Source organism: Macaca fascicularis, chromosome 2 (assembly GCF_037993035.2).
Source record: "Macaca fascicularis isolate 582-1 chromosome 2, T2T-MFA8v1.1".
Lineage (NCBI taxonomy): Eukaryota > Metazoa > Chordata > Mammalia > Primates > Cercopithecidae > Macaca > Macaca fascicularis.
In genome coordinates, this window is record NC_088376.1 from 111876145 (window position 1) to 111894524 (window position 18380).

An 18380-nucleotide genomic window follows, 5' to 3' on the forward strand; every position below is an offset into this window, starting at 1 on the left:
ACAGAGTCTTGCCCTGTCACCCAGGCTGGAGTGCAATGGCAAGATCTGGGCTCACTGCAAGCTCTGCCTCCCGGGTTCACAGGATTCTCCTGCCTCAGCTTCCCGAGTAGCTGGGATTACAGGCGTTCACCACCATGCCGAGCTACTTTTTGTATTTGTAGTAGAGACGGGTTTCACCATGTTGACCAGGCTGGTCTCCAACTCTTGACCTCATGATCCACCCACCTTAGCCTCCCAAAATGCTGGGATTACAGGTGTGAGCCACCATGCCCAGCCTCCTCCATTTTCTTATTTGAAAAACACATTAATTTTTTTTTTTTTACAGTGTCTTGCTCCTGTCGCCCAGGCTGGGGTACAGTGGCCAGATCTCAGCTCACCACAACCTCCGACTCCTGGGGTTCAAGCAATTCTCCTGCCTCAGTCTCGCGAGTAGCTGGGATTACAGATGCATGGCACTGCGCCAGGCTAATTTTTGTATTTTTAGTAGAGACAGGGTTTCACCATGTTGGCCAGGCTGGTCTCCAACTCCTGACCTTGTGATCTGCCTGCCTCGGCCTCCCAAAGTGCTGGGATTAGAGACGTAAGCCACCGTGCCAAGCCCAAAAAACATTAATTTTAAAAAACAAAAAGAATAAAAAATAAAATGTCACTGCCCTCCAGCCTGGATGGGAGTGTGAGATACTGTCTCCACAAAAATAAAAAACAATTAAAAAAAAGAAACATGGCCAAGTATGGTGGCTCATGCCCTGTAATCCCAGCACATTGGGAGGCCAAGGCAGGAGGATAGCCTGAGACTAGGAGTTCGAGACCAGCCTGAACAACATAGTGAGACCTGGTCTCTACAAAAAAAAAAAAAAAAAAATTGGCTGGGAGCAGTGACTCATGCCTATAATCCCAGCACTTTGGGAGGCTGAGGCAGGCAGATCACCTGAGGTCAGGAGTTCAAGAAAAGCCTGGCTAACATGGTAAAACCTTGTCTCTACTAAAAATACAAAAATTAGCTATGCGTGGTAGCAGATACCTGTAATTCCAGCTGCTCTCTAGACTGAGGCAGGAGAATCCTTTGAACATGGGAGGCGGAGGTTGCAGTGAGCCAAGACTGCACCATTGCACTCCAGCCTGGGAGACAAGAGTGAAACTCTGTCTCAAAAGAAAAAAGAAAAAAATTAACTTGGCATGGTTGTGCATGTCTGTGGTCCCAGTTACTTAGGAGGCTGAGGTGGGAGGATCCCTTGAGCCCAGGATGTTGAGGTTGTAGTGAGTCGTGATTGTGCCACTGCACTCCAGCCTGGGTAACAGAGTGAGACTCCATTGACAAAACAAAATACAAAAATAAAATAAAATAAAATAAAACTGAATCTAAGGTTTTTTTTTTTTTTTTTTTTGAGACGGAGTCTCACTCTGTCACCCAGGCTGGAGTGCAGTGGCACGATCTCAGCTCACTGCAAGCTCCACCTCCCGGGTTCACACCATTCTCCTGCCTCAGTCTCCCGAGTAGCTAAGACTACAGGTGCCAGCCACCACGCCCAGCTAATTTTTTTTTTTTTTTTTTTTTTGAGTCTCGCTGTGTCGCCCGGACTGGAGTGCAGTGGCCGGATCTCGGCTCACTGCAAGCTCCACCTCCCGGGTTCACGCCATTCTCCTGCCTCAGCCTCCCGAGTAGCTGGGACTACAGGCGCCCGCCACCTCGCCCGGCTAGTTTTTTGTATTTTTTAGTAGAGACGGGGTTTCACCGTGTTAGCCAGGATGGTCTCGATCTCCTGACCTCATGATCCGCCCATCTCGGCCTCCCAAAGTGCTGGGATTACAGGCTTGAGCCACTATGCCCGGACTTTTTTTTTTTTTTTTTTTTTTTAGTAGAGATGGGGTATCACTGTGTTAGCCAGGATGGTCTCGATCTCCTCACCTTGTAATCCGCCTGCCTACGGCCTCCCAAAGTGCTGGGATTACAGGCGTGAGCCACCGCGCCCAGCCAGAAATTTTTGAAAAAGACCAATAAGGGCTTCAACCTGAGAAAGCTGATTGAAGGAAAAAAAATCAACCAAGGCATTTTGTTCTGCCATATAGAAAAAAGAAACCAGCCAGTTGCAGTGGCTCACGCCTGTAATCCCAACACTTTAGGAGTCCAAGGCAGGTGGATCACCTGAGGTAAGGAGTTCAAGACCAGCCTGGCAACATGGTGAAACCCCATCTCTACTAAAAATACATAGGGGCATGGTGGCACCCGCCTGTAGTCCCAGCTACTCGGGAGACTGAGGTAGGAGAATTGCTTGAACTAGGGAGGCAGAGGTTTCAGAGAGCCGAGATCACGCCAGAGCACTCCAGCCTGGGTGACAGAGCGAGACTGCATCTCAAAAAATAAATAAATAATTGGCCGGGCACAGTGGCTCATGCCTATAATTCTAACACTGGGAGGCTGAGGCAGGCGGATCACTTGAGGTCAGGTGTTTGAGGCCAGCCTGGCAAACATGGTGAAACACTGTCTCTACTAAAAATATAAAAATTAGCCTGGCATTGTGATGGGCGCCTGTAGTCCCAGCTACTTGGGAGGCTGAGACAGGAGAATTCCTTGAACCCAGGTGGTGGAGGTGTGCAGTGAGCTGAGTTCTCGCCACTGCACTTCAGCCTGGGTAACAGAGTAAGATTCCATCTCAAAAATAAAATAAATAAATAAATAAAACACAAAATTTTTTAAAAACAGAAACCATGAAGCTACAATTAAAACATTGTAGTGGCAAGGCACGGTGGCTCACGCCTGTAATCCGCCAGCACTTTGGGAGGCTGAGGCGGGTGGATCACAAGGTCAGGAGATGGAGACCATCCTGGCTAACACAATGAAACCCCATCTCTACTAAAAATACAAAAAAATTAGCTGGGCGTGGTGGCAGGCACCTGTAGTCCCAGCTACTTGGGAGGCTGAGGTAGAAGAATGGCGTGAACCCGGGAGGCAGAGGTTGCAGTGAGCTGAGATCGCACCACTGCACTCCAGCCTGGGCGACGAGCGAGACTCCATCTCATTTTTTTTTTTTTTTTTTTTTTTTTTTTTTTTTTTTTTTTTTTTTGAGACGGAGTCTCGCTCTGTCGCCCAGGCTGGAGTGCAGTGGCCTGATCTCAGCTCACTGCAAGCTCCGCCTCCCGGGTTCACGCCATTCTCCTGCCTCAGCCTCCCGAGTAGCTGGGACTACAGGCGCCCGCCACCTCGCCCAGCTAGTTTTTTGTAGTTTTAGTAGAGACGGGGTTTCACTGTGTTCACCAGGATGGTCTCGATCTCCTGACCTCATGATCCACCCGTCTCGGCCTCCCAAAGTGCTGGGATTACAGGCTTGAGCCACCGCGCCCGGCCAACTCCATCTCAAAAAAAAAAAAAAAAAACCCATTGTAGTATTGAACCGGGAATAGGCAAACAGACCTTCAAAACAGAACGAAGAGCCCAGATAACAAACCCATGTATACAAGGGAATTTAGATGATGATAAAGGTGTTAATAAATAGTGAATAAAGAATGACCTATTCAGGCCAGGCACGATGGCTCACGCCTGTAATCCCGGCACTTTGGGAGGCGAAGGCGGGAAGTCACTTGAGGTCAGGAGTTTGAGACAAGCCTGGCCAACATGGTGAAAACCTGTCTGTACTAAAAATACAAAAATTAGCCAGGCATGATGTCATGTGCCTGTAATCCCAGCTACTTGGGAGGCTGGGGCATGAGAATCCCTTGAGCCTGAGGGGCAGAGATTGCAGTGAGGTGAGATTGAGCCACACCACCACTCCAGCCTGGGCGACAGAGTGTGACTCCGTCTCTAAAAAAAGGTCAGGTGCAGTAGCTCATGCCTGTAATCCCTGCACTTTGGGAAGCCGAGGTGGGTGGGTCACCTGAGGTCAGGAGTTCAAGACCAGCCTGGCCAACATAGTAAAACACCGTCTACCAAAAATACAAAAATTAGGCAAGTCACAGTGGCTCACGCCTGTAATCCCAGCACTTTGGGAGGCCGAAGTGGGCAGATCATGAGGTCAGGAGATCGAGACCACCTTGGCCAACATGGTGAAACCCCGTCTCTACTAAAATACAAAAAATTAGCCGTGTGTGGTGGTGTGTGCCTGTAATCCCAGCTACTTGGGAGGCTGAGGCAGGGGAATCACTTGAATCTGGGAGGCAGAGGTTGCAGCGAGCTGAGATTGCGCCACTGCACTCCAGCCTGACGACAAAGCAAGACTCCATCTCAACAAAACAAAACGAAACAAAAAAAACAAAAATTAGCTGGGTGTGGTGGCATGTGCCGGTAGTCCCACCTACTTGGGAGGCTGAGGCAGGAGAATCGCTTAAACCCAGCAGGCAGAGATTGCAGTCAGCCAAGATAGCACCACTGCACTCTAGCCTGGGAAACAGAGTGAGACTCTATTAAAAAAAAAAAAAAAGACCTATTTAATACGTGGTGTTGGGATTAAAAATAATCAAATTAGGCCTGGTGCCATGGCTCATGCATGTAATCCCAGCACTTTGGGGGGTGGAGGCGGGTAGATCATCTGAGGTTAGGAGTTTAAGACCAGCCTGGCCAACATTGGTAAACCCTGTCTCTACTAAAAATATGAAAATTAGGCCGGGCGCTGTGGCTCACGCCTGTAATCCCAGCACTTTGGGAGGCCGAGGCGGGCGGATCACAAGGTCAGGAGATCGAGACCACGGTGAAACCCCGTCTCTACTAAAAATACAAAAAATTAGCCGGGCGTGGTTGTGGGCGCCTGTAGTCCCAGCTACTCGAGAGGCTGAGGCAGGAGAATGGCGTGAACCCGGGAGGCGGAGCTTGCAGTGAGCCGAGATCGCGCCACTGCACTCCAGCCTGGGCGACAGAGCGAGACTCTGTCTCAAAAAAAAAAAAAAAAAAAAAAAAAAAAAAAATATGAAAATTAGTCAGGCATGTTGGCGCACGCTTGTAATCCCAGCTACTCAGGAGGCTGAGGCAGGAGAATTGCTTGAACCTGGGAGGCAGAGGTTGCAGTGAGCCAGGATCGTGCCATTGCACTCCAGCCTGGGCGACAAGAGCAAAACTCCATCTCAAAAGAAAAAAAAAATTATCAAATTAGAAAAAATAAATCTAAATCCCATCTCCTACCAAATACATATTCTGGATAGATTAAAGAACCCAATTTGAAAAAATAGGAATATAAAGTATTAGCATTTTGACTGGTGCAGTGAGTTATCCCAGCACTTTGGGAGACCAAAGCGGGAGGATTGCTTGAGCCTAGAAGTTTGAGACCAGCCTGGGAAACGTGGCAAAACCCCATCTCTTCCAAAAATATAAAAATTAGCCAGGCAGGGTGGCACACCACTGTAGTTCCAGCTGCTTGGGAGGCTGAGGCAGGATTGCTTTTTTTTCTTTTTTTTTTTTTTTTTTGTGAGACAGAGACAGAATATCACTCTTTCACCTAGGCTAGAGTGCAGTAGTAGGATCTTGGCTCACTGCAACCTCCGCCTCCCAGGTTCAAGTGATTCTCCTGTCACAGCCCCCCAGGTAACCAGGATTCCAGGCACATGCCACCATGCCTGGCTAATTTTTGTATGTTTTGGTAAAGATGTGGTTTCACCATGTTGGCCAGGCTGATTTTGACTCCTGACCTCAGGTGACCTTCCCGCCTCAACCTCCCAAAGTGCTGGAATTACAGGTGTGAGCCACTGTGCCCGGCTGAGGCAGTATCGCTTTAACCTAGGAGGCAGGGTTTGCAGTGAGCCAAGATAGCGCCACTGCACTCCAGCCTAGGTGACAGAGCGTCACCTAGGGTCTTTTGAGACAGGGTCTTGCTCTGTCACCTACCCTTGTCTCCTAGGCTAGGCCTCAGAAAAAAATTAAATAAATCAATAAATAGGCCGGGCGCGGTGGCTCAAGCCTGTAATCCCAGCACTTTGGGAGGCCGAGACAGGCGGATCACGAGGTCAGGAGATCGAGACCATCCTGGCTAACACGATGAAACCCCGTCTCTACTAAAAAATACAAAAAACTAGCCGGGCGCGGTGGCGGGCGCCTGTAGTCCCAGCTACTCGGGAGGCTGAGGCAGGAGAATGGCGTAAACCCGGGAGGCGGAGCTTGCAGTGAGCTGAGATCCGGCCACTGCACTCCAGCCTGGGCGACAGAGCGAGACTCCGTCTCAAAAAAAAAAAAAAAAAAAACCAAAAAAAAAAATAAATAAAATATTAGCATTTTGTACATATCTTTCAGGGCCCTTTCAATGAGTTAACATACATATTTATATATACACCTATACACACTCACACACACTTACACAAACTGTTTTCATTGATAAAAGGCTATATTGTAAATACTAGTTTGCTTTTTTCACTCAATAGAGGCTGCTATTATTTTCCTAATTTCACAAATGAGAAAACTAAGTCACAGAGAGGTAAGGTTCCCTGCCCAAGGTCACATGGATAGAAGATGTGGAGTTGGGATTCTCTTTAAAGTATTATTTTAAAATTTTTTTTTGAGACAGGGTCTTGCTCTGTCACCTAGCTGGAGTGCAGTGGCACAGTCTCGGTTCACTGCAATCTCCACTTCCTGAGCTGAAGCCATTCTCCCATCTCAGCCTCCCTAGTAGCTGGGACTACAGGTGTGTACCACCATGCTTGTTTTTTTTTTTTTTTTTTTTTTTTTGAGATGGAGTTTTGCTGTTGTCACCCAGGCTGGAATGCAGTGGCATGATCTCGGCTCACTACAACCTCCGCCTCCCAGGTTCAAGCGATTCTCCTGCCTCAGCCTCCTGAGTAGGTGGGATTACCAGTACCCTCCACCACGCCTGGCTAATTTTTGTATTTTTAGTAGAGACAGGGTTTCACCATGTTGGCCAGGCTTGTCTCAAACTCCTGACTTCAGGTGAGCCACCTGCCTTGTCCTCCCAAGGTGCTGGGATTATAGGCATAAGCCACCATCCCGGCTGAGGTTAATTTTTGTATTTTTTGTAGAGAGGGGTTTCCCTCTGTTGCCAAGGCTAATCTTGAACTCCTAAGCTCAAGTGATCCTCCTGTCTTGGCGTCCCAAAGTGCTGGAATTACAGGAATGACCCACTCCCCCAAGCCTCAATTTTGATTAATTAATTATTTTTGAGACAGGGTATCCCTTTGTTGCCCAGGGTGGTCTCGAACTCCTGGACTCAAGCAATCCACCCACCTCAGCCTCCTGAAGTGCTGGAATTACAGGTATGAGTCACTGTACCCGGTCAAGGGATTCTAATCCTAGCTGTCTGGCTCTAGACTACCCTTTGTTGGTCCGTAAGGCCAAAGCCTGTGATAGAAAGTTTTAGAGGATGTTGAAAAGAAAAATGACACGTTTTGTGCTTTAAAAACATTTTTTTTTTTTTTTGAGACAGAGTTTAGCTCTTGTTGCCTAGGTTGGAGTGCAATGGTGCCATCTTGGCTCACTGCAACCTCTGCCTCCCGGGTTCAAGCGATTCTCCTGCTTCAGCCTCCCAAGTAGCTGGGATTACAGGCATGCGCCACCATGCCCGGCTAATTGTGTGTTTTTAGTAGAGATGGGGTTTCACCATGTTGGCCAGGCTGGTCTTGATCTCCTGAGGTGGCTCACACCTGTAATCCCAGCACTTTGGGAGACTGAGGTGGGTGGATCACCTGAGGTCGGGAGTTTGAGACCAGCCTGGCCAACATGGTGAAAACCCATCTGTACTAAAAATAAGAAAAATTAGCCAGGCATGGTGGCAGGCACCTGTAATCCCAGCAACTCAGGAGGCTGAGGCAGGAGAATCGCTTGAACCTAGGAGACAGAGGCTGCGGTGAGCCAAGATCACGCCATTGCACTCCAGCCTGAGCAACAGGGCGAGACTCTGTCTCAAAAAGAAAAAAAGGAAAAATCCCACCTTCTATCTTGAAAAGAATAAATCTTTTTTTAAAAAGAAAAAGAATAAAAATAAAATGTATTGGGCTGGGCACGGTAGCTCATGCCTATAATCCCAGCACTTTGGGAGGCCAAGGAGGGCAGATTAGCTGAGGTCAGGAGTTTGAGACCAGCCTGGCCAACATGGCGAAACACCATCTCTACTAAAAATATGAAATTAGCCAGGCATGGTGGTGCACCTGTAGCCCCAGCTACTTGGGAGAATGAGGCAGGAGAATCGCCTGAACCCGGGAGGTGGAGGTTGCAGTGAGCCAAGGTTATACCATTGTACTCCAGCCTGGGTGGCAAGAGCAAAACTCTGCCTCGAAAAATAAAAATAAATAAATAAATAAAAAGTAAAATGTACTGCACTCCAACATGGGTGACATAGTGAGATCCTGTCTCTACAAAAATAAGAAATATTTTAAAGCAGGGAGACTAGTTACAGGACTACTGCTCACATCCAAAGACACATTGAGGGTGGCTTGGATTAGAGCTTCAGGTAGTGGTAAGTGCTAAAGTCAGGACATATCTCAGAGGTATAGCTCATGGGAATTGCTTGTAGACTGAATGTGAAATTTGGAAGAGGAAAACTCACGGAAAACTTGTGATTTGTTTTTTCTTTCTTTCTTTTCTTTTTTTTTTTTTTTGAGATGGAGTCTTGCTCTGTCACCCAGGCTGGAGTGCAGTGGCACAATCTTGGCTCACTGCAACCTCCTGGGTTCAAGCAATTCTCCTGCCTCAGCCTCCCAAGTAGCTGGGATTACAGGTGACCGCCACCATGCCCAGTTAATTTTTGTATTTTTAGTAGAGACAGGGTTTTGCTATCTTGGCCAGGCTAGTCTTGAACTCTTGACCTCAGGTGATCTGCCCACCTTGGCCTCCCAAAGTGCTGAGATTACAGGTGTTAGCCACCATGCCTGGCCAAACTTGTGAATTTTTGGCTTGAATAAATGGAGAGAAATAGTGGTATTGAGCTGGGAAATACTGGGGGAGTGGCAGGTTTGGAGGTAAAGTTGATAAGTTTGTTTTATTTAAGACATGTTAAATTTGAGTGCCAATATGATATCCAAATGGAGGTATTGAATGGATAACTGAATATACTGAGTGTGAAGTATAGGAAATTTGGTAGGATTAGAAACAAAAACCTGGAAGTCATCAGTGTAGGGGAGGTCCTAAGGCAAAGAGGTTGAATGAGATCACTGGGGAAGGAGCATAGATGGAAGAGAGGCTGAGGACTGAGTCTACCAACTCTCCTATGCAGCACTCCTCACGGTGATAATTTTTTTTTTTTTGAGACGGAGCCTCGCCCTGTCTCCCAGGCTGGAAGTGCAGTGGCGCGATCTCGGCTCACTGCAAGCTCCGCCTCCCGGGTTCACACCATTCTCCTGCCTCAGCCTCCCCAGTAACTGGGACTACAGGCGCCTGCCACCACACCTGGCTAAATTTTTTTTTGTATTTTTAGTAGAGATGGGGTTTCACCGTGTTAACCAGGATGGTCTTGATCTCCTGACTTCGTGATCCACCTGCCTCAGCCTCCCAAGGTGCTGGGATTACAGGCGTGAGCCACCACGCCTGGCTCACGGTGATAATTTTTATTTTTATTTTTCTTGTATTTCCATCCAGTGCACTCATAGTAGTAATTTGATACTTATTGTTGAATTATTCTACTAATTTCTGCATCTCCTATTAGAACAAAGCTCCTTGACCACAGATATTGTGGTCCTCTTCACTCACCATATGTAACAACTTGGTGCCTAGCCTTTAACCAGTCTGAAAGAACAAAGCATTTAAGAAATGTGATTTCGGCTGGGTGCGGTGGCTCACGCCTGTAATCCCAGCACTTTGGGAGGCCAAGGCGGGCAGATCACAAGGTCAGGAGATCGAGACCATCCCAGCTAGCAGGGTGAAACCCTGTCTCTACTACAAATACAAAAAAAATTAGCCAGGCGTGGTGGCAGACGCCTGTAGTCCCAGCTACTCAGGAGGCTGAAGCAGGAGAATGGCGTGAACCCGGGAGGTGGAGCTTGCAGTGAGCCGAGATCACGCCACTGTACTCCAGCCTGGACGACAGGGTGAGACTCTGTCTCAAAAAAAATAAATAAATAAATAAAATAAAATTGTGATTTGACAGTATCTATTACAATATAAAATGAGCATAGGAGTTGACTGAGCAACTCCTTTATTTCCATTTCTAGAAATAAAATATAAAACGTGTTCACAACTATGCAAAAAGAACTACAGGCTGTGGCTCACACGTATAATCCCACTTTGAGGGGCCAAGGCAGAAGAATTGCTTGAGCCCAACAGTTTGAGACGAGCCTGGGCAATATAATGGGACCCCATATCTATTAAAAAAAATTCTCCAGACATGATGGTGCATTTTTTTTTTTTTTTTTTGAGACGGAGTCTCGCTCTGTCACCCAGGCTGGAGTGCAGTGGCCGGATCTCAGCTCACTGCAAGCTCCGCCTCCCGGATTTACGCCATTCTCCTGCCTCAGCCTCCGGAGTAGCTGGGACTACAGGCGCCCGCCACCTCGCCCGGCTAAGTTTTTGTATTTTTAGTAGAGACGGGGTTTCACTGTGTTAGCCAGGATGGTCTCGATCTCCTGACCTCGTGATCCGCCCGTCTCGGCCTCCCAAAGTGCTGGGATTACAGGCTTGAGCCACCGCGCCCGGCCGGTGCATGCTTATAATAGTCCCAGCTACTTGGGAGGCTGAGACAGGAGAATCACTTGAGCCAAGGAGATTGAGGCTGCAGTGATTGCACCACTGCACTCCAGTCTGGGTGACAGAGGGAGACTACATCCCAAAAGAAAAAAGAGGGCCAGGCGCGGTGGCTCACACCTGTAATTACAATACTTTGGGAGGCCAAGGCGGGTGGATCACCTGAGGTTGGGAGTTTGAGACCAGCCTGACCAACATGGAAAAACCCTGTCTCTACTAAAAATACAAAATTAGCTGGGCATGGTGGCATATGCCTGTAATCCCAGTACTCCGAAGGTTGAAGCAGGAGAATCACTTGAACCCGGGAGGCAGAGGTTGTGGTGAACTGAGATCATGCCATTGTACTCCAGCCTGGGCAACAAAATCTAAACTCTGTCTCAAAAAAAAAAAGGACTACATCCAAGGGTGTTCACTGTAACACTCTTTATAATTGTGAAAAATTGGAAACAGATAGCCAGGCGCAGTGGCTCACACCTGTAATCCCAGCACTGGGAGGCCTAGGCGGGTGGATCACAAGGTCAGAAGTTTGACACCAGCCTGCCCAATATGCTGAAACACCGTCTCTACTAAAAATACAAAAATTAGCCAGGCATGGTGGCATGCACCTGTAGTCCCAGCTACTCAGGAGGCTGAGGCGGGAGAATTGCTTGAACCCGGGTGGCGGATCTTGCAGGGAGCTGAGATTGCACCACGGCACTCCAGCCTGGCTGACAGAGTGAGACTCCATCTCAAAACAAAACAAAATAAAATTGGAAACAGATGACTTGCAATTGGAGACTGCTCAAATACGATACATTTATACTGTTAGAAACTCAGAAGGGTTACAGCACTGTCGAAAGGGCAGGCTCTGGATTCAGATGGCTAGGGTTAGTATTTTAGCTTGGACTGGCATGGTGGCTCACGCCTGTAATCCCAGCACTTTGGGAAGCAGAGGTTGGTGGATCACTTTAGGTCAGGAGCTCGAGACCAGCCTGGCAAACATGGTGAATCCCCGTCTCTACTAAAAATACAAAAATTAGCCAGGCATGGTGGTGAGTGCCTGTAATCCCAGCTACGTAGGAGGCTGAGGCAGGAGAATCGCTGGAACCCGGTAGGTCAAGGTTGCAGTCAGCCATGATTGTGCCACTACACTCCAGCCTGGGCAACAGAGCTAGACGCTGTCTCAAAAAAAAAAAAAAGAATTTTAGTTTGATCACTTCTTTGTGAAATGGGGATAGTAATAGCACCTTCTACTAAGTGAAAAAAGCAGCAGAATGATATTTGCAATAGCCTGTTACTAATGAAAAGCTTTGTGTAAATGTGTATGTGGATAGCTACAAATAGAGACATGTACTGAATTTATTTATTTATTTATTTTTAAAAATTTTTTTGAGACAGAGTCTCGTTCTGTCACCCAGGCTAGAGTGCAGTGGAGCGATCTCAGCTCACTGCAACCTCTGCCTCCTGAGTTCAAGCAATTCTCCTGCCTCAGCCTCCTAAGTAGCTGGGATTACAGGCGTATACCACCATGGTTGACTTTGTATTTTTTTTTTTTTTTTTTTTTTTTGAGACAGAGTCTCGCTCTGTTGCCCAGGCTAGAGTGCAGTGGCCGGATCTCGGCTCACTGCAAGCTCTGCTTCCGGGTTTACGCCATTCTCCTGCCTCAGCCTCCCGAGTAGCTGGGACTACAGGCGCCCACCACCTCGCCCGGCTAGTTTTTTGTATTTTTTAGTAGAGACGGGGTTTCACCGTGTTAGCCAGGATGGTCTCCATCTGACCTCGTGATCCGCCTGTCTCTGCCTCCCAAAGTGCTGGAATTACAGGCTTGAGCCACCGCACCCGGCCTTTTTTTTTTTTTTTTTTGAGACAGAGTCTAGCTCTGTCCCCCAGGCTGGAGTGCAGTGGCACGATCTCGGCTCACTGCAAGCTCCGCCTCCCGGGTTCACGCCATTATTTTTTCTTTTTTGAGATGGAGCTACTCTGTTGCCCAGGCTGCAGTGCAGTGGTGCGATCTTGGCTCGCTGTAACCTCCACCTCCGAGGTTCAAGTGATTCTTCCTGCCCCAGCCTCCTGAGTACTTGGAATGACAGGCACGTACCACCATGCCCGGCTAATTTTTGTATTTTTTAGTAGAGACAGGGTTTTGCCATGTTGGTCAGGCTGGTCTGGAACTCTTGACCTCAGGTGATCCACCCACCTTTGCTTCCCAAAATGTTGGGATTACAAGTGTGAGCCACCACGCCTGGCCCCTATCCAATTTTTATCACTTGAGTATATCCCAAATACCTTTCCTTGTCAATAGGTGCCTTAGTACGGCATTTTTTTTTTCCCTTTTTTTTGAAGACAGGTTCAGGTTCTGTCCCCTAGGCTGGAGTGCAGTGGCCGGATCCCTTGCTCACTGCAGCTTCTACCTCCTGAGTCTTAAGTGATCCTCCCACCTCAGCCTCCTAAGTAGGTATATAAGCACATCCAGCTAACTTGTATTTTTTGTAGAGATGGGGTTTCACCGTGTTGCCCAGGCTGGTCTCCAACTCCCAGGCTCAAGTGATTCACCTGCCTCGGCCTCCCAAAGTGCTGGGATTACAGGCGTGGGCCACCACGCCCGGCCAAAACATTTGTTTTTTTTTTTTTCTTTGTAGACATGGAATCTCACTATGTTTCCCAAGCTGGTCTCCAACTCCTGGGCTCAAGCGATCCTCTCACCTTGGCTTCCCAAAGTGCTGGGATTACAGGCTTGAGCCACCATACCCCACCACCCAGTATGATTTATTTTATTTTTTTTTTTGGTAAAGTGAAAGCAAGTTTATTAAAGAAGTAAATAAACAAAGGAGGCCAGGAGCGGTGGCTCACGCCTGTAATCCCAGCACTTTGGGAAGCCGAGGAGGGCGGATCACGGGGTTGAGAGATCCAGACCATCCTGGTCAACATGGTAAAACCCTGTCTCTACTAAATATACAAAAATTACCATCCGGGTTAACACAGTGAAATCCCGTCTGTACTAAAAATACACAAAAAAATTAGCCGGCCGTAGTGGCGGGCGCCTGTAGTCCCAGCTACTGGGGAGGCTGAGGCAGGAGAATGGCGTGAATTCGGGAGGCGGAGCTTGCAGTGAGCCGAGATCGCGTCACTGCACTCCAGCCTGAGCGAGAGAGCGAGACTCGGTCTCAAAAAAAAAAAAAAAAAAAAAAAAAGAAAAAGAAAAAATTAGCTGGGCGCGGTGGTGCGCGCCTGTAGTCCCAGCTACTTGGCAGACTGAGGCAGGAAAATCACTTGAACCCGGGAGGCGGAGGTTGCAGTGAGCTGAAATAGCGGCTCTCTCACTGCACTCCAGCCTGGGCGACAGAGCAAGACTCCGCCTCAAAAAAAAAAAAAAAAAAAAAAAGGAATTGCTACTCCACAGGCAGAGCAGTCCACCCGGAATCTTTTTTTTTTTTTTTTTTTTTTTTTTTTTTGAGACGGAGTCTTAAACTCTGTCGCCCAGGTTGGAGTGCAGTGGTGCGATCTCGGCTCACTGCAACCTCCGCCTGCCGAGTTCAAGCAATTGTCCTGCCTAAGCCTCCCAAGTAGCTGGGACTACAGGCGCCTGCCATCATGCCGGCTAATTTTTTGTATTTTTAGTAAAGCCGGGGTTTCACCATGCTGGTGTGGCTAGTCTCGAACTCCTGACCTCGTGATCTGTCCTCTTCGGCCTCCCAAAGTGCTGGGATTACAGGCGTGAGCTACTGCGCCCGGCCACCCGGCATGATTTTTAATGGCTTTCTACATTGTATGGTTTGTTATTGTTGCTTTGTGACAGGGTCCATTATCACCGATGCTGGACTGCAGTTGTGCAATCTTGGCGCACTGCAGCCTCGACCTCCTCGGCTCAAGCAATCCTATATCACCTCAGCCCCCTGAGTAGCTGGGACGCACAGGCGTGTGCCACCTCGCCCAGCTAATTTTTAGTTTTTTTGTTTTTGTTTTTTATAGAAAGAAGGAGGGGGTCTCACTACCTCAAATTCTTGGGCTCAAGCGATCCTCCCACCTTGGCTTCCCAAAATGCAGGGAATGCAGGCATAAGCCACAGCGACCGGCCAGCACAGGTGTCTTAAATGCGTATATACGCGAGTCCAGTATGGTTGGAAATGATTTGATTTGTTGTCTATGGAATTGCACACCCTGGAGCCTTCCTAACATCAGCGGCTTCACATTGGCATTTCCACTGTGGTGCAGCAACAATCTGAGTTCTAGCCACACCATTTGACAACCGGTCCCAAAAGGTAACTGGAAGTCATGATGACAACTCCTATAGTGTGAAAAGAAACGGCAAGCAAGGCAGTTAAGATGCAACCTTGCACGGTGACGGTAAGTCGAACTGGGCGGCGAACGAGGCCGCGGCGGGGGAAGCGAAAGCGTGGTATGGTTGCAGCTCTGGGGCCACCCGGCGACCGCCTTGGGGTGTAGGCAGAAATTCCCGGCCCAGCTCCCCTCAGACCAGATAGCGGCCGGGAAACAATGGTTCTTTAGACATTCCACCGACGCCAGGATGTCTTCTCCGTGCCCGATCCCGGAGTACACAGTGAAATGACAAGGCGGTGAGAAACGCGTTGGTTAAGAACATCTCAACGGGAGACGCTGGTAGGCGAAAGGTGGCTCCAGACGCGGTCGGCACCTGCCGTACCCTAGTCAGACTATGGGTCAGAGCGCTAAATTGCAAGGAGGCGGCGCTAAAGAGGCCCTCTAACCAGGAGCCAGTCGCGACCTGAGCGACCGTGGGTCGACCCCGATCCGGAAGTGACGCAACGGCGCCAAGTACTTCCGGAGCTGCGGGGACGACTCTTCTGGAGGAAGCAGCACGGGCTTGACCGGCGTCGGCCCGCCGCCTCTGCCGCCGCTTCTCCCCAATCCAGTCCCTCTGGCCCGGCCTGACCCGGTCTGGCTCGTCCGGGCTCAGCGGCCGCGAGGCCGCAGCTCCCGGTAAGTGCGCAGCGCACGTCGCGGCCTTGTTTACTTTGGCGGGCAGCTGGGGGGGCCTCTCAGCCAACCTCCCCGGCCGGGCCGGGACTCCGCCTTCGCCGTCGCCCGGGAGGCCCGGGCACCCCCCACCGCCGGTTCGCTGTTCGAGCATTACCCGCCGTCAGCGGAGGGACCGCCGGGCGCCCAGCGTTGTCTCTGCCTTTTTTCCTCCCGCCGTCTTCTCAGCTCGCGGAAAGGTCAGAGGCCACCGCCTCTGACCAACCAGCGCCGGCACATCTAGGCCCTCCCTGTCTGGCGCGGCGGGGAAACGCACGGCCTCGGGGCTCCCCGCTCGAGTCCTGTTTGGGAGCTCTCGCAGCGCTGCCCGCGCGGTTTAACGCCCGCCTGTGGAGGGTATCCCCAGCTCGTGGGCTCCGCGTCCGCGCGAATATCCCGGAGCCCGCGGCCCCTCGGGATGTGCGGCCCCGGAACTGTGTCGCCGCTTCGCCTGAAGCTGCTTGGGCAGCCGCGTTCTTGGATGACTTCGCCTTCGTACTGTTCATTGCCCAGTCCCATAGAACTTTCTGTCATAGCGACATTTCTATACCTTTGCTGTTCAACATGATAGCTATTAGCCACACGTGGCCGTTAAGCATTTGATCTGTAGGCTAATGCACCTGAGAAACTAAATTTTAAATTTTACTTAATTTTTAAGTGTAATTAAATTTAAATAACCGCATGTGCCTTGTGGTCACCGTATTAGAAAAGACAGATATAGAGTGTAGGATTTTGAAACGAAATTGCTGATTTCTAGTTTTGTGCCAAGTAGTTTTTCTTCGGAGGTGTAGTTAGGAATGACCATTCAGCGCTAGTGATCATATCTGGAGTAAACGTCATCAGACTCACTAAAACTTATGTGTTCTGTGCGTGGTCAGCAAGCCCAGGATGGTTGTCAGGTCCCCTGAACATGTGACTTTGGCTCTGGAGGAATTTTTTTTTTTTTTTTTTTGGTGGGCGGGACAAAGTTGCTGTCACCAGACTGGAGTGCAGTGGCGGCGATCGCAGCTAACTGCGGCCCGGACTTTCTGGGCTCAGGTGATCCTCCTTTCTTAGCCTCCCAAGTGGCTGCGACCACAGGCATGTACCACCATACCTGACTAATTTTTTAAATTTGTTGTGGATACGGGAATCTTAATAGGTTGCCTAAACTGGTCTTGAACTGCTGGGCTCAAGCGATCTTCCCGCTTTGACCTCCTAAAGTGCTGAGATTATAGGCGTGAGCCACTGTACCTGACCCTTAAAATTTTTTTTTTTTAGAAACAGGGCCTCACTCTGTTACCTGGCTCGTTGGAGGGCAGTGGCATGATCATGGCTCACTGCAATCTCCTGGACTCAAATAATCCTCCTCTCTCAACTTCCTAAGCAGCTAGGACTACAGGCATGTGCCACCATGCCCTACTAATTTTTTTGTTTTGTTTTGTTTTGTTTTTTGTTTTTTGTTTTGTTTTTTTTTGAGACGGAGTCTCGCTCTGTCGCCCAGGCTGGAGTGCAGTGGCGCGATCTCGGCTCACTGCAAGCTCCGCCTCCCGGGTTCACGCCATTCTCCTGCCTCAGCCTCCCGAGTAGCTGGGACTACAGGCGCCCACAACCGCGCCCGGCTAATTTTTTGTATTTTTAGTAGAGACGGGGTTTCACCGTGGTCTCGATCTCCTGACCTTGTGATCCGCCCGCCTCGGCCTCCCAAAGTGCTGGGATTACAGGCGTGAGTATTTTTTATTTTTAGACGGAGTCTTGCTCTGTCGCCCAGGCTGGAGTGCAGTGGTGCGATCTCGGCTCACTGCAACCTCCACCTTCTGGGTTCAAGCGGTTCTCCTGCCTCAGCCTCCTGAGTAGCTGGGACTACAGGCGCACGCTACCACGCCCAGCTAATTTTTGTATTTTTAGTAGAAACAGGATTTCATCGTGTTGGTCAGTCTGGTCTCCAACTCCTGCCCTTGTGATCTGCCCACCTCAGCTTCCCAAAGTGCTGGGATCACAGGTGTGAACCACTGTGCCCGGCCCACTTTTTCAAGTAGAATTTGGATATTTAACTTTGAGATGATTAAAAATTAAATTTTTTTTTTTTTTTTTTTTTTTTTCTGGAGACGGAGTCTCGCTCTGTCGCCCAGGCTGGAGTGCAGTGGCCGGATCTCTGATCTCGGCTCACTGCAAGCTCTGTCTCCCGGGTTCACGCCATTCTCCTGCCTCAGCCTCCCGAGTAGCTGGGACTACAGGCGCCCGCCACCTCGCCTGGCTAGTTTTTTGTATTTTTTAGTAGAGACGGGGTTTCACTGTGTTAGCCAGGATGGTCTCGATCTCCTGACCTCGTGATCCGCCCGTCTCGGCCTCCCAAAGTGCTGGGATTACAGGCTTGAGCCACCGCGCCCGGCCAAAAATTAAATTTTCATTTAAATCTGTACCTAGAACACTTAGTATGAAATGGTGTTCTTTTTTTTTTTTTTTGAGGGAGTGTGGAGTTTTCCCCACCTAAATATTTGGTTGGTAAGAAGCCTGTGGGCAATTTCTTTTTTTTTTTTTTTGACGCGGAGTCTTGCTCTGTTGCCCAGGCTGGAGTGCAGTGGCACAGTTTTGGTTCACTGCAATCTCCATCTCCCAGATCAAGCAATTCTCCTGCCTTAGCCTCCCGAGTAGCTGGAATTGCAGGTATGCGCCACCATTCCTGGCTAATTTCTGTGTTTTTTGTAACGGTGGGGTTTCACCATGTTGCCCAGCCTGGTCTTGAACTCCTGAGCTAAAGCCATCTACCCACCTTGGCCTCCCAAACCAAAGTGCTGGAATTACTGGCGTGAGCCACCACACCTGGTCC

The 18380-nt window shown here is 49.2% G+C and overlaps 2 protein-coding genes across 25 annotated transcripts in view; one reads left to right on the forward strand and one right to left on the reverse strand.

Annotated features, from left to right (window-relative positions):
• Window positions 1-14656: 14656 nt before the first annotated feature.
• Window positions 14657-15774, reverse strand: LOC102125178 (ARIH2 opposite strand lncRNA). Its single transcript, XM_015445875.4, is given in 3 exon segments — window positions 14657-15078; window positions 15080-15134; window positions 15136-15774. Coding segments are annotated over 3 exon segments (879 nt in total). The 5' UTR covers window positions 15687-15774; the 3' UTR covers window positions 14657-14805.
• Window positions 15366-18380, forward strand: part of ARIH2 (ariadne RBR E3 ubiquitin protein ligase 2) — a 71952-nt gene continuing 68937 nt past the window's right edge. For all 24 annotated transcript variants that reach the window (XR_012431133.1, XM_074032151.1, XM_074032152.1 and 21 more), the window contains exon 1: window positions 15366-15535. The gene's annotated coding sequence lies outside the window, so the exon portion shown is untranslated. The remainder of the gene's footprint in view (window positions 15536-18380) is intronic.